The sequence below is a fragment of the Fukomys damarensis genome, unplaced genomic scaffold (genome assembly GCF_012274545.1).
Source record: "Fukomys damarensis isolate Sample0158 unplaced genomic scaffold, DMR_v1.0_HiC HiC_scaffold_2, whole genome shotgun sequence".
In the NCBI taxonomy this organism is placed as follows: domain Eukaryota; kingdom Metazoa; phylum Chordata; class Mammalia; order Rodentia; family Bathyergidae; genus Fukomys; species Fukomys damarensis.
The window spans coordinates 18468963-18495153 of record NW_022900914.1 but is presented as its reverse complement, the minus strand read 5'-3'; the positions used below and the strand labels follow the sequence as shown (position 1 = coordinate 18495153).

The following is a 26191-nucleotide window of genomic DNA, read 5'->3' as shown; positions in this document are numbered from 1 at the left end:
TGGCCCTGAACATCCGTGTTACTAAGTCAACCCAACACTGACCTAGTTCACAGGCATATTGCCTTCAATAAGATAAAATTACCCTTCTGATTTTTGCCTTTCTTTCAGGAATTAGCAAATCTGTCATCAAAACAATGTCCATGATGGATTTTGAAAAGATTAATCTTGAATTAATAGAAGCCTTATTGGAGTGGATCGTGGATGGCAAGCACTCCTACCCTCCAGGTAACTGCTTCTTCGTTCTGTTCCTGAACGAAACGCTCAGTCCCTGGCTAGAGGGGAGTGAAGTCCTGAGAGTTTGAATCATATGTAAACTGTGCAGAGCCAGCAGGCAGTGGGATTAAGAACTGAGGCTTTGGAGTCTGATAAATCTCCTAGGTTTGTATCTGTGCCCTGGCCAAGTTACAGTCACTTACAGGAGGACTGATGCCCTTCCTACTGGCTGTGAGATCAAATGAGATAAAGCACTGAACATTGTCTATCATGAAGCGTGAAAACAGTCCTGCAGGATCTCTTTCAGCCCTTCTACTGCAGAGTAACTTGTGTTCCTTATTTAGCGGAGAGAATAACTGTGATTAAAGAATACATCATGTGTTCTTTATGGGCAGGTCCTTGTTTTATATCCCGTTGTACTAGGACAGAGCTGACGTAGGCACCCTGTCCGTATTTGTGGGACTAGAAAGGAACTAATGAAGACAGGCTATCGGTCTCCTTGTGAATAAAGCACAAACGAGGGTAACTGTTGCTGAGTGAGTGACGGATCTTGGCATAGACACACACTATTACCCAGTCATTATTACTGCCGATTTCCTTTACTGTAGACTTGTTTTTCTTTTTTGGTACCAGGGATCGAACTCGGGTCCTTGTGCTAGCGAGGCAGGTGCTGGAACCACTGAGCTAAATTCCCAGCCCCTAATGTAGAATTTCAAAGCCCATACACTGTTACTATGACATGGTCAATTCACTAATGACCTCTTTAAAGTATATCTGATTTTAGATTACCATACTGGCCAGCCAGTTTTTCTGTCTCTTATTTTCAGTAAAATGTTTATGTATTTAATTACTGAGAGAAGAATCTTCTAGGTTTGAAGAGTAGTTTTCTGTAGCAACTGAATGTGAGGGCCCGGGATTTAGCTCAGTGGTGCTGCCGCCTGCCTCGCAAGCACAAGTTCAGTCCCCTGTACCAAAAAAAAAATGTCAGAAGCCAGTGCACTGAAGAAATATTTGAAGAACTTGGCTTATGAGTTTTGTTTAATTGGAGGCATTGTGCTTTTTCACACCTCAGTTTTTCCTGTTTTAGAAGGGTAGTAATACTCCATTTTCTCCTTATTAAGTCAGGGACGTGTGACAACTTATTATCCATTTAACTCATTGGGGAGGGCCAGGGTTTAGCTCAGTGGTTCCACTGACTGCCTCGCAAGCGCAAGGTCCCAAGTTTGATCCCTAGTAACAAAAAACAAAACAAAACAAACAAACAGAAAATTCATTGGAGACTTTACAAAGGAAATAGATAGTGAAAAATTCTGTTTATAACATTTGTTGGTTTAAAGTAGCTTTATAATCTCTATTAACTTTTCCTTTTTTATTTATCTCATTCTTTTTCTGTAACCAGGTGCTATACTTGTATTTTTACCAGGACTAGCAGAAATCAAAATGCTATATGAACAGCTACAGTCTAATTCTCTTTTCAACAACAGACGTAGCAGTCGGTAAGCTGTTTCTATATCCTGAACTACCCATTGCCGTTATGTACAAAACTGAACAGCAGGAGGGCCTCATTACAGTCTTCAGCCTGTGTAGGCTCTGGTGTCTCTCCACAAGCGTTTGCTGGTGCCAGCGGGAAATGGATGGACCTGTTTGTGTGGGGAAATCAGTTGTTCAATTCCATCAAAGATACTTTTCTTCATTTAGTGTAATGACTGGGCAAACTTGCATGTAATTCTAGTTGCCAGATTCCTAGGGAGGAGAGGAGGGAGGAGGCAAAGCCAGCATTAGGAACAACAGCAAGCGCTACCATTTTGAGAGAAAATAATTTTTAAATGCTATTTCAGTAACATGGCACACTGGGTACACAGTCACATCTAAAGGGAAAATTTCTCTAGAAACAAGAAGGAAATAGCTTACATCATTGTCTTTGCCTCTCTTTCTCTGAATTTAAAGATAGGGGAAAGATTTTTTTTTTTGCTAATTAGGTGTGTTACTTGTAGAATATTAATTATTTACTCCCCTTGACTAGTTTCTATTTTTCCCAAGTTAGTGCCAGATTTTCAGTTCCCAGGTAAGGATCAGAAAGCACCTTCCCATTTGGAAGAGTTGGACCTAGAGGATTGGTGCACGGAGACTGAATTCACGCTGGGAATTTTAGCAGAAATTTACCCCCTAGAATCTAGTTTCAGCACTTTGTGCCAGAATCCTTAATGTGTTTGTATTTCCTTTCAGGTGTATTATTCACCCACTTCACTCATCTTTATCCAGTGAGGAGCAGCAGGCTGTGTTTATAAAACCTCCAGTAGGTGTAACTAAGATTATAATTTCCACCAACATCGCCGAGACGTCCATAACCATAGATGACGTTGTGTATGTCATCGATTCTGGGAAAATGAAAGAAAAGAGGTGACGCAGCTTTTAATGGCTGATACTGATGTACATGTATTTTTAAAAATACTTCATGAAAGGCCAGGGATTTAGCTCAGAGGTTCCGACGCCTGCCTCGCGAGCACAAGGTCCTGAGATTGATTGACCCCCAGTACCAAAAAAAAAAAAAAAAATTTTTTTTTTTTTTAATTTTATATATGCTTGGATGAAAAGAGTTGTCTGAAGAAACTGTGTTGTGGCACTTGACGCCAATTAAATTGGCCCTGACTGCTCCCGCCAGGAACCCCTCTGCCCTAGGACACCCAGGGCACTGTGTCCTAGAGAGGAAACGTGGCTGTCTTGCCATATTTTTTAAAACTAACTCAATATTTCCTTTTCCTTCCTAGATACGATGCCAGCAAAGGGATGGAAAGCCTGGAGGACACTTTCGTGTCTCAGGCCAACGCTCTGCAGAGGGAAGGTCGAGCAGGCCGTGTCGCCTCCGGGGTCTGCTTCCATTTGTTCACCAGCCACCACTACAGTCACCAGCTGTTGAGGCAGCAGCTGCCGGAGATACAGAGAGTGCCGCTGGAACAGCTGTGTCTAAGGTCACATCTTGACTTTTGTATTTTGCTTCCATATTTCTCACCCTGTTTAGTTCTGTTTTCTTTTTTCCTATAGAAAAGATTTAGCTAAGATTGGACATCACGAGCTGGGTGTGGTGGCGCACGCCTGTAACCCCAGCACTCAGGAGGCTGAGGTAGGAGGATCACTGTGAGTTCGAGACCAGCCTGGGCTACACAGTGAGTTCCAGGTCAGTCTCACTACATAGTGAGACCCTGTCTCAAAAAAAAAAAAAAAAAAAAAAGACATGAAGGAATTCATTCATTTGTAAAGAAAGAGCTCTTCGGAGTGGCCTTTATCATTCCTTTTAACTTTCCTCACATAGAAGTCTCTTACATTGCAGAGCATGGCCCTAAAATAGAGCTCAATAACATATTTCTAAGTTAGGAAAACAAAACAATCGGACTTGCCGGGTGTGGTGATGATCACCTGTGATCCCAGAACTCAGGAGGTCCAGGCAGGAGGATCACTGGGAATTCAAGGCCAGCCTGGACTACATGGTGAGACCTTGTCTCAAAAAACAAAAAACAGGGCTAGGGATAGAGCTCAGTGATTCCGCTGCCTGCTTTGCAAGCCAAGCGCAAGGTCCCGTGTTCGATCCCCGGTACCAAAAAACAAAACGATCAAACTTATCAAGGAATTTCTGCTTTGGGCAATACCAATATCAGATTATCCTAGGAGAAAATATGATTTAGTAAATGAATGATCAAATTCTTTTTTCTTTTTGTGGGGCTGGTGCTGGGGTGGAGCCCATGGCCTTATGTATGCTGGGAAAGTCTTTGCCATATCTTTGAGTTACATCCCTAGCCCTTACCAAGTACAATATTATCAAGGTTGGGGAATCTTTAATTCAGCCTTTCTTGAAAATGTACTTGGCAATAAATAAGAACTATAAAACTACCCATGCTGTCTGACTCACTCATTATCTTGAGGGAGTACGTGCATATAAAAAGAACCCAAAAAGAAGGGGAAAACTACGTGTACAAAGATGTGTAGCTCTTCTTTTATGCAGTAGGTACACTGTAAGAACCTTCTCTTTGCCAGGCATTGGGCTAAAAACTGTAGGGTTCAAGAACAGTGTGTCCATGTCAGGTGTGAAGAAATTGGGAGCCAGGTGTGATAGCCCAGGCCTATAATTCCAGCACTCAGGAGGCTGAGACAGGAGGATCGCCCTGAGTTTGAGATCAGCTTGGACTCCATGGTGAGTTTAAAGCCAGCCTGAACTATATAGCAAGTTTCTGTCTCAAACCAAGAAAAAAAAGTAAACTTATATGTATATAAGTTGACAACTTAAGGAATTATAAGTGAAGTAAATAAAATTTTATGGTTTTGTTTTGTTTGCAGTGCCAGGGATCAAACTCAGGACCTTGCACTTGTGAGGCAGGCATGGCGCCACTCAGCTACATCCCTGGCCCTTCTATTTGATAATTTAAACCCAACTGTTACAGAAAGAAGCATTTTGAAAGTTTATAAAAGGGATTTTATTATGAATATAAATATGTTTCAGAATCTAAAAGTGTTTCTGTAGTCTTGCTAGGAAAACTAGAAGATTTTCTTTTTAGGAGACATTATTAAAATTTTTTATTTAAACTAGCATATAAGGTTTATAAAAGCAAAAACTGGGAAACTAAATTATGTTCACTCAAGAAATAAATTATTCCCCTGTGTCATTCTACCAGATGCAAAGTTGACAATTTATTGATTTTTTTTTTTTTTTCAGAATCAAAATTTTAGACATGTTTAGCCCTCATAGCCTCCAGTCTGTGTTCTCCCGCCTCATTGAACCGCCACATGCTGATTCTCTGCGTGCCTCAAAAATACGATTACGAGACTTGGGAGCACTAACTCCGGATGAAAACCTGACCCCTCTGGGGTATCACTTGGCCTCTCTGCCCGTGGATGTGAGAATCGGCAAACTGATGCTGTTTGGGTCTATCTTCCGCTGCCTGGACCCTGCGCTCACCATTGCTGCCAGCTTGGCCTTTAAGTCTCCTTTTGTGAGTAAGCAACATTCATCTAAAGCAGTTTGTCAGAGAGCGCTAAGGGGTCCGTGTTGGCCTCAGGAAGACGGAAAGTCCCTAAAACTTGGCTTGTGTGTTTGTTAGATATGAATTTTTTAGTGTATAAAATCATCTGATCTTAAAAGAGATCCATGCTCCAGCTGAAGACTAAGAACTGGAGAGTCAGGTGTAGTGGCGCACGTCTGTAATCCCAGCCCTCGGGAGGCTGAGGCAGGAGGATTGCTGCGAGTTCCAGGCCAGCCTGGGCTCCACAGTGAGACCCCGTCTCAGGAAAACAACAACAACAACAACAACAACAACAAAAACTTACTTATAACTGTAATTTACTTAAAATAATATGTTTTTAATTTTAATTTTAATTTTAATGTTTGGTACCAGGGATAGAACTCAGGACTTAAATCCCCAGCCCTGTATTTATGTGTCTTAAAATCATATAGGGATATTTTTTGTTGGTTTGCATTTTTTAATAATGAACAAGTATAGCAGATACAATAAAAAGCACAATGGGCTGGGGATTGAGCTCAGTGGCACCACACCTGTGTCACAAGCAGAAGGTCCTGAGTTCGATCCCCAGTACCAGGGAAAAAAAGACATAAATGCATTTAGCTATTTCATATATAGGTTTAGCTTGCGCTTCTTTTCCTAGTCTCCTAAAGTGGAAGATCAGGTTATAGTTTCGAGATCATTCATCTTTTTGTGTGTGGGTGTGTGTGTCCTGGGAAAGCTGTGTATCTTGAGCAGTTTACTTAACGTATGAATCTGAGTTTTCTTTTTTCCTGTTTATTACTACGTGCTCGCTCTACATGAGTACAGTCGTCGTGGAGCTTTGGTGCATGTACAGAACGTGTCTTCATTCCTTTCATCCCCTTCCTGTTCCCTCTCCCCTCTTCCCTCCATCTCCAGCTCCCTTTCTCATTTTCTCCAGCTCCCTTTCTCATTTGTAGAGAATCTATCTCCCTATACCATATTATCCTTTATTTTACTTTCTAAATTATTTATGCTTTAAGTTTCTCATATAAGACAAACCAAGCTATTTATGCTTGTGTCTGATTTATTTTGCTTAAAACTGGGATTGCAAGATGCACCCTTTTTCCCTAACTGACTCGACTTTACCCTTCCTTCCGGCCTAGTACCCATTGTGTGTGTATAAAGCACATTTTCCTTAGCCACCCACCTGGGGATGGACACACGGGCCGCCTCCAAGGCTGAGCTGCTGTGGATTGTGCTGCCATGGACGTGGATATGCACAGATCACTGTAACATGAGGTCTTTAACTCTTTCAGAAAGCAGCCTAGATGGGACCGGCCGGGTCAAACAGAATTTTGTAGTCTTTGAGGAATCTTCCTACTGATTTCCCTGGTGTTTGTACAAGTTTACACTCTCTCCAGTACTGCAGAAGAGTGTCTTTTTCCCCACAGCCTCACCAGCGTTTGTTGTTAATTGATTTCCTGGACTGTCTACCAATCACTCATTTCCCTCTTTCTTTCTTTTGGGACTCATTGGTAGGCATACATTGTTTAACTTTCACGTATTTGTGAGTTCCTCAATTTTTTTTGACTGTTATTTCTAATTCCAGGCCATTGTGATCATAGGATATAGTTTGTATTATTTCAGCCATTAAAATTTATTGAAGCCTGATAGAGTGGTGCATGCCTGTAATCTCAGCACTTGGGAGGCTGAGGCAGGAGGATATCTAGAAGTTCAAGGCCAGCCTAAATTGCACAGCAAGAACCTGTCTCAAAAAACTAACTAAATAAATAAAACTTACTGAGCTCCGTTTTATGGTCAGCTGTGGTGACTTCTTTGAGTGTTCCACACACACTTCCTGGGTATTCTGTTTGTTGGGGGGAGCGTCTGTCTGCCTTTATTTTTACCATGGCTCTTCTCATATAGGGTAGAAATAGTCGGGCAAAGTCATTTTCTCCCGTTTTTAGTGTTACACTTCACAGAATTGCAAACTCACGGATATGCAAGAGGATCTTAGGCCAGCTCTTTCATTTAGCAGCAGGCGATAAAACAGCTCCTGCGGAGGTGACCATCCTTGCTCAGAGACCATCAGCATCAGTGCTAGAAACAGGAGCTCCACTGCCTGTTTCTACTATCCTCTCAAGAGACGTCTCTGTTTTCCCTTACTGGTGTTGGAAATGCTGCTGTTATCGTTGGCCACAGCCAAAGCCCTGCCCGCCAGGCTCTGTAAACATCGAGTTAAGCTCCCACGAGTAATCCCAGGCTTTCCTAAAAAGGAAAGAATTTTACTTTCTGGTAGAAAATAAAAGTTTGTTGCTGCTTTGTTACCTGTAAAGCTACTCACCTGTACAGAAGTTTGAGAGAAGATGGTTTCCAGGAATATTGCAGCAGCAAGGGCCTTGGTGTGACTCGCTTATGCTGGTGTCTTCAGAGCATGAGGAAGAATAGGAACATTGTTGGATCAACACTATAGAAATAGGGGAAACATTGCTTCTGGGTAGGGAAGATGACAATATTCAATCATAAAATAATCTAAATAGCCCTGGTGCAAGTGCTTAGCACTGAAAAGAAAAAGAAAAAAAACTGTAAAATAAAGATACCACAGAGGAAACCTTTTTTTTTTTTTAGACAAAGCCTCGCTATATAGTTCAGACTTGAACTCACTATGTAGCCCAGGCTGGCCTCCCCAGCTGGGGATCCTCCTGCCTCAGCCTCCCAAGTGCTGGGATTATAGGCATGTGCCACCACTTCTGGCTTTCAAGGATTTTTTATTTTCGATACAGTTTTTAGACTGAGTGGCTCTCAGATGACTCTTGCCACTTGGAACTGGAAAGCCCAGGAAAAGTTCATTGTAGGTGGGCAGACAGACTTGGGACAGAAAGAACCTTAGCTTGCTGGTGACCTCCATGCCTGCTGTCACCCAGCCGAGCTCCTGAAGATGCCTTGTTCCACAAACTTTCCCAAGGCAGCTGGCTTCAGCAATAGGAAACCTCATATAAAATGTGTCCTTCAAGCCGGGCTGGGTGGCACACGCCTATAATCCCAGCACTCAGGAGGCTGAAGCAGGAGGATCACTGTGAGTTTGAGACCAGCCTGGGCTACACAGTGAGTTCCAGGTCAGTCTCAACTACATAGTGAAACCCTGTCTCAAAAAAAAAAAAAAAATGTGTTCTTCAAATCCAGTTTCTCTCCCTTAGGTATCTCCCTGGGATAAAAAAGAGGAAGCTAACCAGAAAAAGCTGGAATTTGCATTCGCAAACAGTGATTATCTGGCCCTTCTCCGAGCATATAAGGTAAGCAGGTAACCTAATACATACCTTTCGTTTATTACCAGAGTTGGCACTAAATACAGAGTCAGTTCAGTTTGATTTTCTCCAAATTTAGGGGTGGCAGCTGAGTACGAGAGAAGGCGTGCATGCAGGTTATAATTACTGCAGGCAGAACTTCTTGTCAGGAAGAGTTTTGCAGGTGAGTCTTTCCGGGGCCATTTGCTTTCATTCATTCATTCGTTTTCCATTGTCGTTAGAGGGCCATGCAGCTCTTACGTCTCATGTCCTTTTTTAAGATGTAGTACTGGAGATTGAGTCCAGGGAATGCCGAGATGCCTCCCCGGCCCTTTTCATTTTTTTGAGACGTGGTCTCACAGCGTTGGGCAGGCTGGCCTCGAACCTATGATCCTCCCACCTCACTCTCCTGAGTAGCTGGGATTACAGGTGTGTGGCACCATGCCTGGCTATACTTGTCGCATCTTGATATCAAAGATGTTATTTCTGGAATATGCTCGGTTTTTGCAGCTGTGTAAATGGACTTCTGAACTGTGCAGTTGGGCCCTTGTGCTGAAACTTTCAGCGGACCTGTTTTTGCTTTCTGATGAAGAATGTGTTTGCTTCATGTGGGCGACAGAGCATATCAGGGTGGTGAAAATTACTTCTCACTGTTAATACCAGAGTTTTGGGGTTTTGTTTTGTTTTGTTGTGGTTCCAAGGATCAAACTCAGGACCTTGTGCTTGCGAGGCAGGTGACGGCAGGTGACGACACCACTGAGCTATATCCCCAGCCCGGTCCCAGGGATTTTAACCTCCATGCATAAAAACCCGAAAGGTGTGTGTGCATTCTGGGGAGAGAGGCGACAGCTCTCATGAGATTCTCAAAGCTTGACTCTCCCCTCAGAGCCACAGAACTCAGTGAGCCACATTTGGTTCATTCATCCTGTGTGAGTGTCCAAGAGAAAGGTTTATTGTCTTCTGTTAGTAACGTGCAGGGCTTCTTCTGGCTGCTGTGGCAGTGCTTTAGCCTCCTTCCAAAGTGGTCTGAGAGCCACATGATGGTGCACACCCCTGCGAGCTGCTGGGGCTGTGAGGGGATGGACTACATGCCGTACTGCACATTCATGTCGAATTGTACATGGACTGGCCCCTAAAACCAGGAGTAGCCTTCATACCTACGACTGCCTGACACCATTCCTCCCTGTGCATCAGACCAGAGTCCTTTTTTGTTTGGACTGAGTTCAATCCCTGGTACAGAAAAAAAAAAAAGAATATGGTATTATTTTTATTAGGATCTCAAGCCAAGCATGGTGGTGCATACCTGTAATTGCATGCAGCACTAAGCTGAGGCAGAATGGTTTTGAGTTCAAGTCCAGCCAAAGCTACGTAGGGTGCCGGGGCTTTAGCTCAGTGGCTCCACCACCTGCCTCGCAAGTGCAAGGACCGTGTACGATCCCTGGTACCAAAAACAAAACAAAACAAAGCTACATAGGAAGACCCTGTCTCAAAAATAAAACAAACTCAAAACCTCACTATAAAATAGAAACTCTGATATGTTTAACCCTCATTATATTTTGCCATGTCATCCATGAATACCTGAGACATTCCAAGAAAATACTTAAACTGTCATCAAGAGACAGGGTAGGTGGCAGTGGTAGCACACACTTGTACTCTCAGCTACTCAGAAGGCTGAAGCAGGAGGATCTCAAATTTGAGACCAGCATGAGCAACTTAGTGAGATCCTGTCTCAAAATAAAAAATAAAAAGTGTTGCATTGTAGCTCAGTGGTAGAGTACCCCTGGGTGGGTTCATTCCCCGGTACCTTAAGAAAGAGAGAAAAGAGACAGGGTAGTGTTGCTTAATTTTCAGCTTCTTGGATTATTATCTCCCTGTCTGGTGTTTAATGCATAGCCTGTTTTGGTTTTGGCTTTTTGTGTTGCTGGGGATTGAACCCAAGGACTCAGGTGTTCCGGCCCAGTGCTGCCCTCCCGGCCCTTTCCTTTAAGAGGCAAGGCCTTGCTGTGTTGTCCAGGCTCGCCTCTGGCTTCTGGGGCCACCAGGGTGATGACACATGTGTTTGAGCAGAAGCCACAAGAAAGAGATTGCACTTTCCTTTCTCATACTGGTGCTCAGCTCCAGAAAGCAGTGTGTAACTGGAGAACAGTAAAGTCACCTTTCCTGGGGATGCCTGGGAGCCCCTGAGACCACAGGAAGGAAAGATCCAGGGAGAAAGACCTGAAGCCCTCGACGCCCAGCTAAAGAACAGAGAAGCACCAAACAGAACCACAAGCAGGAAAACCAGGTAGCAGACAGTGCCACAAAGATTAAGCTACATTTTTTGTTGTCCTATAAATTTTCAGGAAAATTAGACCTACCCCAACTCCAATGAAAATGCTTTAAAATGTAATAAACAGTTAAATAAGTCATCCCTGAGTTTTCTTTCTTTCTTTTTTTTTTTTTTTTTTTAGACTGTATAACTCAGGCTGGCCTTGAACCCCAGCGATCCTCCTGCCTCAGCCTCCCAAGTGCTGGGATTACAAGTATGCAGTATCACAACCAGCATCCCTGGGTTTTCTGAAATTTTAAAATTTCTGTCATTGTCTGCCAGTTTGTATAAATGAAAGTTGCCTTTTTGTTTTGTTTTGCTCTGGGTTTGGTTTTGGTTTTGGTTTTGGTTTTGGTACGGGGAGATGGAACTCGGGACCTTGTGTTTGCAAGGCAGGTGGCGGAACCACTGAACTAAATCCCCAGCCCTTGCCTTTTTGGAAATTATCAGACAAGGGCTTCTTGGAACCCATTTGACAAGTCAATCCACAGCTCGCTGCTCACACTCACGGTTGTGGATGCTGTTTCTTAAAGATGTTTCCACTTCTTTCAGGAAATTGCCAGCCTCAAACGACAGTTCACTGAACTGTTATCAGATATAGGGTTTGCAAAAGAGGGGCTCAGAGCAAGGGAAATGGAGAAAAGGGCCCAAGAAGGAGATGGTGTCCTAGGTGCCACCGGAGAAGAGGTAAGGAATGTGCAGCTACTTCTTGTCTTTGTGTAACTAGAATGTGATAATAAGTGAAATCAGAAACACTTGCAGACTTCCTTCTTCTCTTAAACCCTGTGAGCAGGAGCTTAGTGTGTGTCTGTTGACTCGTTGCTTAGATTGTTTATTCGCAGTGCTGAGGATGGAGCCCAGAGTCCTCACGCTGGACTACATCCCCGGCCCTTTTTAGTTTTTATTGTGAGACAGATTCTCATTCAGTCACTAAATTACCCAGGCTGGATTCAAACTCTGGATCCTCCTGCCTCAGCGTCCCAGAACGCTGGGAGAATCAGTTGTGTGCCACCACACCCAGTTTATGTGGTATTATTGATTTTCTTCTTTGCAAAAATTTTTCAGCTAATGCTTACGAAAATAGAAGAATTTTTGTTCATTTTTGCTGTTTTGTTTTTTTGAATTTCACAGCTGTTTTTCATTAAAAATAATAATAATAATAATAACAGACTTTGCAGTAATGTTTCCCCAATCAGGTTAGCCATTTTCTGAACAAAAAAAACATAATTAGGAAGAGAACTTCAAGATGAACTTGGTGCCAGGTGTGGTGGCGCACGCCTGTAATCTCAGTACTCGAGAGGCTGAGGCAGGAGGATCACTGTGAGTTGGAGACCAGCCTGGGCTACACAGTGAGTTCCAGGTCAGTCTCAGCTACATAGTGAGACCCTGTCTCAAAACACCAAAAAAAAAAGAAGATGAACTTGGTGCTCCCTGTTCTAAGAGCAGTTAGACTGGGTATGGTGGTGCACGCCTGTAATCCTAACACTTAGGAGGTTGAGGCAGGAGGATTGCCTTGTGGAGGCTAGTTTGAGCTACATGACACCCTGTCTCAAATAATAATGATAATAATAATAAAGATGAGGATGAGGATAGCAGTTAGTACTTTTTAGAGATTTGGAACATCTCATGAGCCAGAATCTTTCTCTCCACTGAAACCAAGAGCACTGGCATCCCTGGGCTCTGCTGAGGGCCTTCAGCTGCCTCAGGTAGAGCTGCCTTGCAGAGACTAGAAAAAGTCCTGTGGGTTTCTCCGAGTGACTGTGGTCCACTACGTTTATTCTTCACTTAGAAATAATGTTTAGCGGGCTGGGGATTTAGCTCAGGGGTTCCGCCACCTGCCTCACAAGCACAAGGACCCAAGTTCAATCCCCAGTACCACAAAAAAAAAAAAAAAGAAAGAAAGAAAGAAATAATGTTTAGGAAACAGATAAAAATTAGATGCTCTTTTTTATTTTGTTTAAGACAGAGACGAAATGAATTACAATGGTAAGTTTCAGAGCATGCCCTGAAACAGCTACATTGCTTGCTAAAAGTTCTCGTAAAATTAATACCCTGTTTCTCTCACAGGCCAACTCGAATGCAGAGAACCCCAAGCTGATATCAGCCATGCTGTGTGCTGCTCTGTATCCAAATGTAGTGCAGGTAATAGAGTGTTTTTCCTGGGCTCCCACTCCCTGTTGATTTGCAACCGAGGGATAAACCTGAGATGTGCCCATTAATCGTCTTACAGCGATACGGCCAGCAGGGATTCACCAAATACATTGGTATACATTTCCGGTCCTCTCATTCTCCCGGTCTGTATGAATATATCATTTAAGGACACGCTGATTGTAGAAAGTTTGCTGCCTTTTTAATCTTTCTGACATTAGAATGTTCCAGGAATTAGAGTGGACAGAAATGTCAGTCCGATAGCCAAGCTGTGTGTAATTAATCTGTCAGGTGGAAACTTGAGTCTTTTATTTTGTTTTTGCTCTTTTGAGACAGAGTCTTGCCATGTGGCCGGCCCTGCACTCCCGGAAATCTCTCGCCTCAGGCTCCTGAGTGCCGGGTTTACTGGTGTGTACCAGCAGGCCTAGCTGGAAGCTTGATTCTGTGACAGTCCCCTCCTGCCTTCTACTTTGGACTAAAATTAGTGAGCAAATCAGTGCATTGCTGGGACCGCCCATGTCCAGCCTTCCGGGGACCTTCCCTGCCTGTATGTGCTTCGGACTGCTACCTCAGTTTTGATTATCCAGCTCTACCAGCAGACCTCTCCAAACTTAGAAATAACTTTAATTTGGTAGAGTACTGAATCATTTTTCAAGGCTTTAACTTTTTGTTAAATGGTCAGTTGAAATCTGATTATTTTATGACTCAGTTTTCTACTTAGTTCTTGCACGCTTTTCACACCTTTTGAAATTTACTTTTAAAAATGATTGGATCTGTGTGTGGTTGTGTACACCTGTAATTCCAGCACTCAGGAGGCTGAGTCAGGAGGATCACTAAGAGTTTGAGACCAGCCGGGCTACAATAGTCAGTTCAAGGCCAGTCTGAACTACACAGCAAGACCCTGTCTCAAAACAAACAACAACAACAAATGTGCTGCTTGCCTTGCAAGTGCAAGGGCCCAGGTTTGATCCCTGCCCCCCGCAAAGTCAACAACAAAAGATTTGGATATAAATCTGCTGGTTTCGATATGTTATAGTTATGTCAAGTGTTACCATTGGAGGAAGCTGGGTGGGCACGAGGAAACTACTGTATTTCAACTTTCTTCAAGCCTATAATTACTTCATAATAAAAAGGACTTAATAAAGGATATAGGGCAGCCAGGCGTAGTAGTGCACGCCTGTAATCCCAGCACTCAGGAAGCTGAAGCAGGAGGATTGCTTTGAGTTGGAGACCAGCCTGGGCTACAAAGTAAGTTCAAAGCCAGTCTGAACTACATAGTGAGATATTGTCTCAAAAAGAAGAAAAAAAAAAAGTTGTGGGGAAAAGTCATATAAAAATTTAAAGTATAGAAACAAAAACTCTAATTGTGGTATAAGAAATTTTAAATGGGCCAGGGATTTAGCTCCGTGGTTCCTCTGCCTTCCTCACAAGCTCAAGGTCCTGAGTTCAATACCTGGTACCAAAAAAAAAGAAAGAAAGAAAATTTAAATGACCAAAGAAAACAAAGAAATTTTAGATGACAAGGAGTATTATTTTGAGGCTAAGCAAAAAATTAAAAGTTCAAGGGCCGGGGATTTAGCTCAGTGGTTCCACCGCCTGCCTGGCAAGCACAAGGACCCAAGTTTGATTTCCGGTACCAAAAAAAAAAAGTTCTGACTCTGTTTTTAGAACTCACCAGTAAAAGACTAAAAAAAAAAAAACCCAATATGTAATAGAAAAGTAAACGTAAGACATGAATGAACATACAATGCAAAAAAGAAAAACAAGCTAGATGTGGTAATTCAAGCCTAGGATTTCAGCACTCTGGTAGCCCAAGGCAAAAGGATTAAAGTTCAGGCCCAGCCTCTGCAATTTAAGGACCTAGCAAGACCTTGTCTCAAAATAAAAGTAAAGAGTTGGAGATACAGTTTGGTTTGAAGGCTCTGGTTTCAATCCCCAGTACTGCAAAAAAAAATTTTTTTTTATTCTTCAAATTGGCAGAATTTTTAAACAATTACTACACTCCCAATATAACCATTCTCATTCTGGGCGAGAATAAAAGTATGTGCACCCTTCCATTGTAGAAGTTTTATTTGTAGGATTTACAACTAAGAACTAATTGCAAATATGGGCACAGATACAGCCAGGAGAATTCAGCAGATCAATCTATATTATTGGTAATAGAAAATCTATTGGTAAAATTGTAGATTCTTACAATGAAGTACTATATAGCCCTTAAGAATGTTTTTGGAACATAGTGAACAGCATGGAAGAATGTTCTCAATATAGTAAGTAAAAAGTGGTATACCTCAGTACATATGTATCTTCTTATATTATTGTTTGCCTGTAGTTCTCTCTTTCTGTATGTAAACATAAATCTAGCAGAGAGCCAGGGATGTAGTGAGCTACAGTACAGCACCTGCCTGGCAAGCAGGAGGCCCTGGGTTGGATTCCAAGTACCTAAATAAACAAACAAACAAATCTAGCAGAGAAAACTAAAATATTTATCAATTAGTGGTAGTTATTTCTAATCACGGGTCACAGATTTTAGTTTGAGAGAAGGCAGACTTTGAGACAGGTTCTCACTATGTAGCTTAGACTGGCCACAAACTCATTATGTTACCTAGGCCTGGCCTAGAAGTTGGAATCCTCCTGCCTCAGCTTCCCAAGTACTGGGATTACAAGCGAGAACCACCATGCCTGAGTCTAAAATAAGATTTTCAGTATATTTTTCCAAATGAAATAATTTCTATATACATTATTTATTTATTTATTTATTTAACATTGTGTTTTAAAAGAAATTCATTTGAAAATGTTACATTGGGACCGAGATTGATGCTGAGACCCCTGGTTTTGTTTTGGGGGTTTATTGGTACCAGAAATCAAACTCAGGGCCTTGCGCTTGTGAGGCAGGCAGTGGCACTGAGCTTAATCCCCAGCCCTCCCTGGTCCAGTCTTGACAACTGGATCTCTGCACCTGAAAGTCAGTAGAGATCCAAAATGCCAACATAGTCGTTCTGCTGTAGTCACCCAGCACCTACTACACCTTGGTACTCAGGGTGGGGGCACAAGGGAAAAAAGGATCCTTATATTGTTTTCAGAAGAAAACCAAGTGAGAGAAGCAGGAAGTAGCAAGGCTAGCCAAGCAAGACTGGTTTATGTCATGGGTTGAGCATATATTACAATCTACTTTTACAAATATTTGTTGTTCAGGTGAAGACCCCAGAAGGAAAGTTTCAGAAGACCAGCACTGGAGCTGTCAGAATGCAGCCAAAGTCAACTGAGTTGAAGTTTGTCACCAAGAATGATGGCTACGTACACATTCACCCTTCGTCAGTGAACTATCAGGTCAGGACGGTGGTCTGTGCTTATGTTCACATAAAACATCCTGGGGTGAAAAACATTCCCTAAATCGGGCAAACTCTGCTTTAGCATTTGTAGAGCAGCAAAACCAATGACTTGGAGAAGATTGCATAAGTATAAACAGCCTGGCAGTTGGACTATTTCTGGAAAGACCATTTCCATTTCAAGGAAATTCCACTGGGTACAAAAAGCTGCTCGAGCCTGATTTCAGATGTATAGTTGTTTCTTTGCATGGGTGATATAAGAAGTCATGAGCTAATTACATCTCTGACCTGTTCTTGCCAGTGCTCCTTTGGCTCCCTTCTTCCCTCAGCCTGTTGCTGTGAGGTGTCTGACTCCCGCCCTAGCTCACCCAAGGTCACGAGTGGCCTTCTCAGTGTCAGATCCAGAGGACATCACTTGGTCGTCATCACCTTTGCCTCTCGTGTGGCATTTGACATTGCTGGGCTCCCTTCCTGCACTGTACCTGGCCCCTAAAGATACAACATCTTGATTCCACCTGCAATCTTCTTGCTGACACAGACTCCACATCATTCTCTCCAAAGCTGGGGTTTTCCCCAAGCACTCCTGCTATGGTCACCTCATACTGTACTTGTAATTATATCCTGTATTAGCTTTCTCTCTGTTCCCTGTCTTAGAGTGTAGACTCTCCAAATCAAAATTCTGAAGTCACATATCACATAGACTCCTGCTTCTTTTCTCCTTATTGCAATCAAGATGGTCACCCAATCCAGGCAATGCCACTCTTTTGACATCTTTTAAGGTTTGCCTGCACCACCTGCCTGGCAAACTCAAGGTCCCTAGTTCGATCCCCAGTATAAAAAAAAAAAAAGATTTGCCTGGTCCTCTTATCCCTACGGCCACATCCTCAGATCAAACACCAAATATCTGTCCCTTGGCCTGAACACTATAATAATCTTACATCTGGTCCTGTCCCCTACTGTCCACACTACCACAGCTAGCATTATCTTTACAAAACATACATTTGACCGTGTCAATCTCTTGCATAAATGTTCATATACAGGATGTACCTGACCCTTCGTGTTGGGCCCCTTCCTATACCATGTCCTCCACAATCCCTCCCTCTAGCATCTGTGTGTTTCAGCAAAACCAGACTGCCATGGTGTTCCCCAGTGCCATGAAGCTGGACATGCTGTTCCCTGTGCCTGGAATGACATTGTCGTACCCTAGCAAGCTCCTACTTGCCCTTCAAATTTCTGTTAAGAATCATTTCCTGGGCCAGGGATGTAGCTCAGTGGTTCCACCGCCTGCCTCGCAAGCAAAAGAACCTGAGTTTGAACTCTGGTACCAAAAAAAAAAAAAAAATCATTTCCTGCTGGGCGTGGTGACACACGCCTGTAATCCCAGTATTTGGGAGGCTGAGGCAGGAGGATCACTGTGAGTTCAAGACCAGCCTGGGTTACACAGTGAGCTCCAGGTCAGTCTGAACTAGACAGTGAGACCCTGTCTCAAAAAAAAAACCCAAAAAAATATATCATTTCCCCCAAAAAAGAATCATTTCCAGGCCAGGCATGATGCACACCTGTGATCCCAGCAGAGGTAAGAGGATCACCAAGAGTTCAAGGCCAGCCTGAACTGGCAAGACCTTGTCTCAAAACAAGCAAACAAAAAGACAAAACAAAAGAATCACCCCCCCACCCACAAAAAAAAAAAAAGCCTAGCATGGAGACACATACCTGTAATCCCAGCTCTCAAGAGGCTAGGGCACAGGAATTGCTACATAGTCAAGGCCAGCCTGAGATAACATAGTAAGTTCAAGGCCAGCCTGAACTGCATAGTGAGAACCTGTCTTACTGAGGGCTGTTCAGACCTCAGCTACCTTTTGCAGAGAACAAACACTGAGGAATAAAAGAAGGAGACGGAGGCTATTTTCAAGATATAAAGGGGGGATTGGGAGGAGACCTGCCTACAGCAGGCAGACTCAGAACTCTGCAGTTGACCCACTTTTATTAGCCAGTGAGATGCACAGAGGGAGGGGTAGCACATGTTTCGTGGAACAGCAACTACAGAGAATGGGTGGATAAGGATTAAGTTAATGAGGAGCCAGATTTTCTCTACACCCCAAGGCAGGGTAACACCAACCTCAAAGGCTGTGAGATCTGAGTTACATAGCTTGCGCGCGCGCGCGTGTGTGTGTGTGTGTGTGCACGCGCTTCCAAACCAGTCAGGGTGAATGGGCAAGCTTGACTGTCACCCTGGAGATAAATTTGGGGGTGACTAATAGACGGTATTTAAGTCCGTGGGAATGGTGAGGTTCCAGCGACATCACTTTGTCATCTCAGACTTCACGTTGCAGGTCAGATACTTTGACAGTCCCTACCTGTTGTACCACGAGAAGATCAAAACTAGTCGGGTGTTCATCCGGGACTGCAGCATGGTGTCTGTGTACCCACTCGTCTTGTTTGGAGGGGGCCAAGTGAATGTGCAGCTGCAGAGGGGAGAGTTTGTCGTCTCCTTGGATGATGGCTGGATCCGTTTTGTTGCTGCTTCCCATCAGGTAAAGGGATAAGTGCACTGTTCTGGAGACTCCGGCCATGAGGGCTTTGCTAATGTAAAGTGGAGAGAGAGCGTTCCTTCCGGCCCAGGGGCCACAGATCGAGCTAATTCAGAGGCGGTGATGAGTCCAAAGCGGGACTCTGAGGAAGACTGGGGCCGAGGTGAGGCGGATGGGGGCCTGCTAAGCGGTGCAGAAGGATGAGGACAAAAGCTGGAGGAGGGCCGGCCTTCCTTAGGTTATACAGCTGATGTGCGCTTATTATAGTAAATCAGAAAACACAGAGAAGCAAAATTTCATAGGAAAAAAAGTCACTCTGATTCCACCATTTTGAAGGGAAAAAAGCAAAGTAGGGAGAAGGTGGGAGAGAGGAAAGAAGGAGAGAAAAGAAAAGAAAAAAGGAGAAAGCAGGGACTCGGTATTTTCATTAGCAGGCCTTGGTTTCAGTCTCCAGCATTACAAAAAATACAAAGATAAAGGTCTCAATTATTTATTATATGGATTCTCTGAGGAAAAATATTTTGGAAATGTAAAAAATAAAATTTATTTTAGCATTTGCAACTGTTTGATTTTAAATGATCTATAACCACATTTTTAAAAAGTGAAAAGCCAAGCGAAATGGCACACACCTGTTATCCAAGCACCCTGGAAGACTAAGGCAGGAGGCTTGCAAGTTCTAGCCTAGCCTGGGCAATTTAGTGCAACCCTGTCTCAAAATAAACTATAAAAAAGCACTGGGGATGTTGCTCAGTGTGAAGGCCCAGGGTTCAGTCCCCAGTACGGGAAGGAAAACACACACACACACACACACACACACACACACAAACTGTGCACTTAGCTCAGTGGTACAGCACTTGCCTCACATGTGCAAGACCCCAGGCTCGACCCCCAGCACGCACCAGAAACGTAAGCATCGGTCGTCATAACTGTGACATTTCCACCTGATAAACATCCTCCCTGTTGTTCCAAGCACTGTTACATCGCACCTTTCATTGTAGGTGGCTGAATTAGTAAAGGAACTTCGCTGTGAACTTGACCAGCTCCTCCAGGATAAAATTAAAAACCCGAGCATAGACCTGTGTACTTGTCCTCGAGGCTCCCGGATCATCAGCACGATCGTGAAACTTGTCACCACACAGTAGAGACTCGCCCGAGGGGAGTGCTTGCTACTCACCTGGGAAGTCACAGCAGCACTTCTACCTCAGACTGAACCGCGGAGCTGGGGCCGGCTGGGCCTGGGCAGGCTTCCTGCCCTGGCTGAGGGTGGCGCTCCCAGCACAATTTGGAGCACCGCGGATGAGCGGGTCCCAAACCCACCTTGCCTGTCTTTTCTCTTTGACTGTTCTGGAGTGAAGTTCACCTGATAACACAAAAGTGAATGTTCAATATAATTGTTTTAACCTGTGTATTCTTTTTCTCTTGCCTTTATGATGTTTGTATATGCATAATCTGTACCTTTCCTCCTGCATTTTTATTGGGTATGAGGAGAAATAATTGTTTTTTATCCTGTCACAATAAAAATTCAATTGAGAGAAATTATTATAAAAGAGAAGCAAAAACAAAAATTACAAAATCATGTGGGTAAGAAAAATAAATTTCATTTTAGACTATTGACTATTGAGTAAACTTGATTTGTGAAGGGTTTTTATTTTAACTCATTAAAAGTCAGCTTAAAGCCAGGGATTCTGCCTGCCTCGCAAGCACAAGGACGAGCTCAATCCCTGGTACCCCCCAAAAAAACGTTTAAGAAACAAACTTGATGAGTTCTGTTGGGCCCTAACATGCAAGTTGGTCTTTTTCGTAACACTCCTGTTAAAAGCAGGCCAATCTTTGTTTCTTCATTCTCTAACTTCTCCGTTTAACAATCTTTATTCTCTTTTATGAACACTCCCAGATCTGGTGGCCATATTTCACGCCCAGAAGAAGTCTTTTTTTTTCCTTTTTTTCAGTGTTAGGGATTGAACCTAGGGAGTGCTGAGCAACATCCCTAGACCTATCTATCTATCTGTCTATCTATCTATCTATTTATTTATTTATTTGGGGAGGGTATCAGGAATCAAACTCAGGACTTTGTGCTTGCCAGGCAGGTGCAGTGCCACTGAGCTAAATCCCCAGCCCTCTTTTATTTTTTATTTCATGAACAGGGTCTTTCTAAGTTGCCTGGGCTGAAGCCAGGTGTGGTGGTACACACCTGTAATTCTAGCACTCTTGAGGCTGAGGCAGGAGGATTGCTGTGAGTTCAAGTCCACCCTGGGCTACATAATGAATTCAGGGCCAGCTTGTACTACAAAGGGAGATCCTGCCTTAAAAAACAAAACCAAACAAAACAAAAAAGTTGCCTGGGCTGACCTCAAACTTTCCATCCTCTTGCCTCAGCCTCCCACATGTCTGAGATCACAGGCATGCATAACCATGCTAGGTCAGTTGCTTGTTTTCAGGCACCACTTAGGTTAATGAGGCACTAGCACTTTGAAAAACAAGTACATTTGCATTCTCCCTAACCATTTATCAGTGTAGGCCAGAAGGATCCCAAAGAGCTGAGTGGAAACAATATTGTTAGACCCCAGCACAAACACTGCAGAGTTCATACTCTTAAGTAGAATTCAAACTAATCAAAACCCACCTTGCCGGGTGTGGTGGCGCACACCTGTAATCCCAGCACTCGGGAGGCTGAGGCAGGAGGATCACTGTGAGTTCAAGACCAGCCTTGGCTACACAGTGAGTTCCAGGTCAGTCTCAACTACATAGTGAGACCCTGTCTCAAAAACCCACCTCACTGGGCCAGGGATTTAGCTCAGTGGTTCCACCACCTGCCTTGATCCCTGGTACCAAAAAAAACAAAAAAACACCTCATTGGAAGTTGTTTACTTTTCGAGGTATTAATAACGATCTCAGGAATCTCCTAAAGTGATCATCGTCAAGAGTGTTTAAGCCTCCGTGCGTTTTAAGAACATGGTACTTTGTAAGGATTAATTCTTGTCACTGTGTATGGAAGTGTCCCTATGCATAGCAGCCACAGAGCCAAGTTCCCACCTGCTGTTGAAAGGCGGCTCACACTACAAAACAGCATGGCTGGGGCTTTTAGAAGAAATGAAGATGACTACATTAGCTCCAGAAAAGCATTTTTTAGCAGTTTTGGCTCTGTTAGTATATAGGAGCTCATGCTGTCCTAGCTAGAGCCGCCTGCCTAAGTGGACCAGCAGATGTTCACACAAGTCCAGTTTGCAGCGCACAGCTGGGAGGGAATTACAGGAACACCTTCCACCTGAAGGAAGCCAGTTCTTGGGCTGGTCCCTTGTAGCCAGATACAGATGCAAAGCCTATCATTTCAGCAGTGTGCCGGATGTGAAGAAGTGAGGGAAGGCTTACGGTACTAAGACCACCACTTGAGAAACTAAAGTCTAACAGTAAAATTAGGAGATAAATTTAGAAATGGATCTTGGCCATGAACCTCTTAGTATTTGAGAACTCACAACACAGACCACCCCAGAGTGCCCGCAACACAAAAACTGCTAATACATTTTTGTCGCAGCAAGTTCAGACTGTTCAGGGCGATAGGCTTCCTGTCTTTTGGTGTTATAAGTGGAAAATTATGCAATAATGGTCTTATAAATGGAAAATTAGCTAATGATGATGAGTCATCAACCTGGAGACTTTTTCCTATTTTCCAAATTATCACTCCTAATGTCAGAGACTGGTCCTAGATAAGGTTTGTAGCCAATCACTAATCTTTTTTATTTTGGGGGGGTCCTGGGGATCAAACTTTAGTCCTTGCACTTGCGAGGCAGGCAGTGGAACCACTGAGCTAAATCCCCGGCCCACTAAACTGTGTGTGTGTGTGTATGTGTGTGGTACCACAGATTGAACTTGGAACCTTGCACTTGGGAGGCAAGTGGCGGCACCACTGAGCCAATCACTGGCCCAAAATCACTATCTTTAAAGTGCTTTAAACTCTTAACTGTCTTAGTAATGATTTATATTATCAAAGAGCAGAAAAAAGGTGGGGGATTTTTTTGGTCTTTGTGTGTGTGTGTGTGTGTGTGTGTGTGTGTGTGTGATTGGGGATTGAACCCAGGGCCTCACACTGAACTACATCCCCAGCCTGCCTTCCTTCCTTCCTTCCTTCCTTTCTTTCTTTTGGTACCGGGGATCGAACTCAGGACCTTGCACTTGCAAGACAGGCGGCGGCACCACTGAGCTAAATCCCCAGCCCCTATTTATTATTTTTTAATTATGTCTGTGAGTACATGTGTGCAGTACATGATTGTATTCATGACAGGGAGTTGGTACATGGACGTAACACATCTCAGCCTTTAAAAAGTGTGTGTGTGTCTGTGTGTGTGGTGCTGGGGATTAAACACAGGGCCTTCACACTGAGCTACATCCCCAGACCTATTATTGGGGCCACCATACTTGGCTTTATTTTTTGAGACAGGGTCTCCCTAAATTGCTCAGGCTGGCCTTGAATTTGGGATCCTCCCGCCTTACTCTCCTGAGGATTACAGGCCTGCACCATCACGCTGGGCTAGAAGAAACTTGTGGACAATCCCTCGTCCTCTGAGCCATCAGGAATGAGTGGAATCAATGACAAAGATACAGGAGAGGCAGGCAGGGCCCAGGCTGAGCAATTTCGAGACTTAGACCCTGTCTCAAAAAGTAAAAAGGGCCTGGGGCTGTAGCTCATTGGGAGATCCCTGGCTTCAAAATCTGGAGCCAGGTGGTGTCCCACACCTGTAAGTAATCCCAGTGCTTGGGTGGCTGAGGCAGGAGGATTGCCACAAGTCTGGGGCCAGTTTGGGCTACATAGACCCCTGTCTCGAAAAAAAAAAAAAAAAGAAAAGAAAGAAAAAAGTACTGGAAAACAAAAACAGGATAGCAACCCAAATATGCATGAAGTTCTTCCCACTGACATTTTGGTCTCCACAACATCTTTGCCACATTTGTGCCTGGGTCTGTCGCTGAGTCAGCCAGTTTTCCCCCAGTTGATGGAGTAGATAAGCCAGACACAGTGCCCCAGTGAGGCAGCCTGGACAATGGGTCGCTTCAAATCCGTCAGCTAGAGTCTTTCTCTCTTTCAATTTTTTTAGGAGAAAAATGGCAACAATAATCATCGTAACTTTTTTTTTTTCTTTTTTGGTATCAGGGATTGAACTCAGGTCCTTGAGCTTGCAAGGCAGGCCACCGAACCGCTGAGCTAAATCCCTGGCCCCATTGTAACATTTTTGTGTGGAAAGTAACTTTTCAAAAATGGAATCCAGCCCAGCCCTACAACTACCAACAGGAGGCTCAGTGCTTAAAGTGATAATCTACGTACTACAAACGCAGTATTCATAAGTATGGTTTTATAGTGAGTAACTTTTTTTTTTTTTTTGAGACAGGGTCTTGCTATGCAATTCAGGCTGGTTTTGAACTCACTATGTAGGGGGCTGGGGATTTAGCTCAGTGGTGCCGCTGCCTGCCTCAAAAGCACAGGAACCCGAGTTTGATCCCCGGTACCAATAAATAAATAAATAAAATGTGAGGATATGCTTTGTATATAATTGCTAATACTTGGCACCAACCACAAAACTGAAGTTCTCACACTTATGCCAATATTACGGTGTTTAAGATCACACACACACACACACACACACACACACACACACACACACACCCTTTCCTTATCTTCGGGTTAACAAAGTCCAAAGTCCAGCCTAGTAGACTTTGGCCAATATGCTCAAACACAAATAGGGCAGACACAATGGCTACAGCTCTACAGGGATGTTCACACAATGTTTTAGTCCGTATGAAGCCTAAGGAGGAACCTTACTTTCCATGCGCAGGCAGGGTTTGTTTGAGGATGTGGTTACTGGTAAGCTGACTGGACAGCATGGCAAAGATGTGTCAATGCTCTCTAGAAGACAGATGTGTTTCATGCTGCACAGTGGGTGCTCCGGGGACTCTCCCAGAGGGAAACTAACCACCGAGTACAGACCTGGCACCATCAGTAAGCAGAGACGTCTCTGCTGAAGCTGCACTTGTCTGTGACAAGCACCTGTGTACTCCGCCTTTGACTCCAGCGTCCTCACTGTTTCCAGTCCTGAAGTCAGTTTCCTACCCTCCTTTCTGCACGGCACGGCAGAAGCATGCAAACTGACGACTTAACAAGAAAGCCATCAGGGCATGATGGCACACTCCTGTAACCCCAGCACGCGGGAGGCTGGGACAGGAGGATCACTGTGAGTGCGAGACCAGCCTGGGCTACACAGTGAGTTCCAGGTCAGTCTCAACTACATAGTGAGACCCTGTCTCAAAACACACACACACACACACAAACACAAAAAAAGCCAACTGTCTGATGTATAACTGATGTGTGCTACGTGGCTACGTGGCGGGCCTGAAATCCACAGGGAGGTTACACAGGCTGACAGTTTCAGTTAGACCAACACACCTAAGCAAGTCCTCTCTGCCAGTCAGTCCTACGATAGAAATTCAGGATACAAAGAGAAACAGGGACACGAGAGAAACAGAACAGAGAAATGCAATTTTATTTTGGGGTTTTTCTTAATGTGGAAAAGATATTTAAGTGTAAAATACAAAAGTAGGCCAGAGTACAGTTTAAGGGTTCTTTATACAGTTTAGGTGATCTAGAGGGGTTTGGGGGTTAAACATTTTCATAAAACATTAAAAATAAAACAAAAGAGGGCTTGATGTTTTACAAAAAGGAATGAGCAGTCTGCCAGAATTTAATAAATTGTGGGATTTAACAATATTGTGATGAGAGCAGGTCACAGACAGACGCTGAGCTTTCACACGGAGAAGAGTCCATTAGACAGCTCCATAGCGTCACTGTGGTACAAAAGTCCTCGTCCTACATAGCAGGCAATTTCCTCCATAAGAATAATTTCTTAGGAGGGTGAGGCTAAGTCCATGAAACACTGCAGAACCCATATGCGCTGAGTTTTCCAAAAACATCACCCTAAAATCCAGTGCCTGAAAGAGATTTCCTGTGGAAATCATGATGGAAGGCACAGAATTATAGTTTCACATCCCCACAATGACATTTTCAGGAAAAGCTTAGATTTTGCAGACTTGGTAAATTCAAGTTCTCTTGTAAGCTGCTCCTTCCAAGAACATTTCATTCCAATAAAACCAGGTTAGTTTCAGTGACCTACAGATTAAAAGGGGTCCCCCCCTACTAACTTTCATCATCTTTCTAGGAAAAATATCTATGTAACTGATGCATTTTGAAATTATAAAACATACAGAATATGTACAAACAGAAGGTTTTAAAAATATTTGCTTTTTCAGGAGGCTGACGCAGGAGGATCATTGTGAGTTCAAGACCAGCCTGGGCTACATAGTGAGTTCCAGGTCAGTCTCAACTACAGTGAGACCCTATCTCAAAAAAAAAAAAAAAAAAAAAATT

At 43.5% G+C, this 26191-nt stretch overlaps 1 protein-coding gene across 1 annotated transcript in view; it reads left to right on the top strand.

Annotated features, from left to right (window-relative positions):
• Positions 1–20306, top strand: part of Dhx57 (DExH-box helicase 57) — a 53446-nt gene extending 33140 nt beyond the window's left edge. The window contains 12 exon segments of the mRNA XM_010604966.3: positions 109–225; positions 1613–1709; positions 2440–2613; positions 2982–3182; positions 4919–5195; positions 8384–8479; positions 8571–8654; positions 11331–11465; positions 12846–12920; positions 16119–16253; positions 18586–18786; positions 19782–20306. Coding sequence (XP_010603268.1) covers positions 109–225; positions 1613–1709; positions 2440–2613; positions 2982–3182; positions 4919–5195; positions 8384–8479; positions 8571–8654; positions 11331–11465; positions 12846–12920; positions 16119–16253; positions 18586–18786; positions 19782–19925 — 1736 coding nt within the window. The 3' untranslated portion in view covers positions 19926–20306.
• The last annotated feature ends 5885 nt before the right edge of the window (positions 20307–26191 follow it).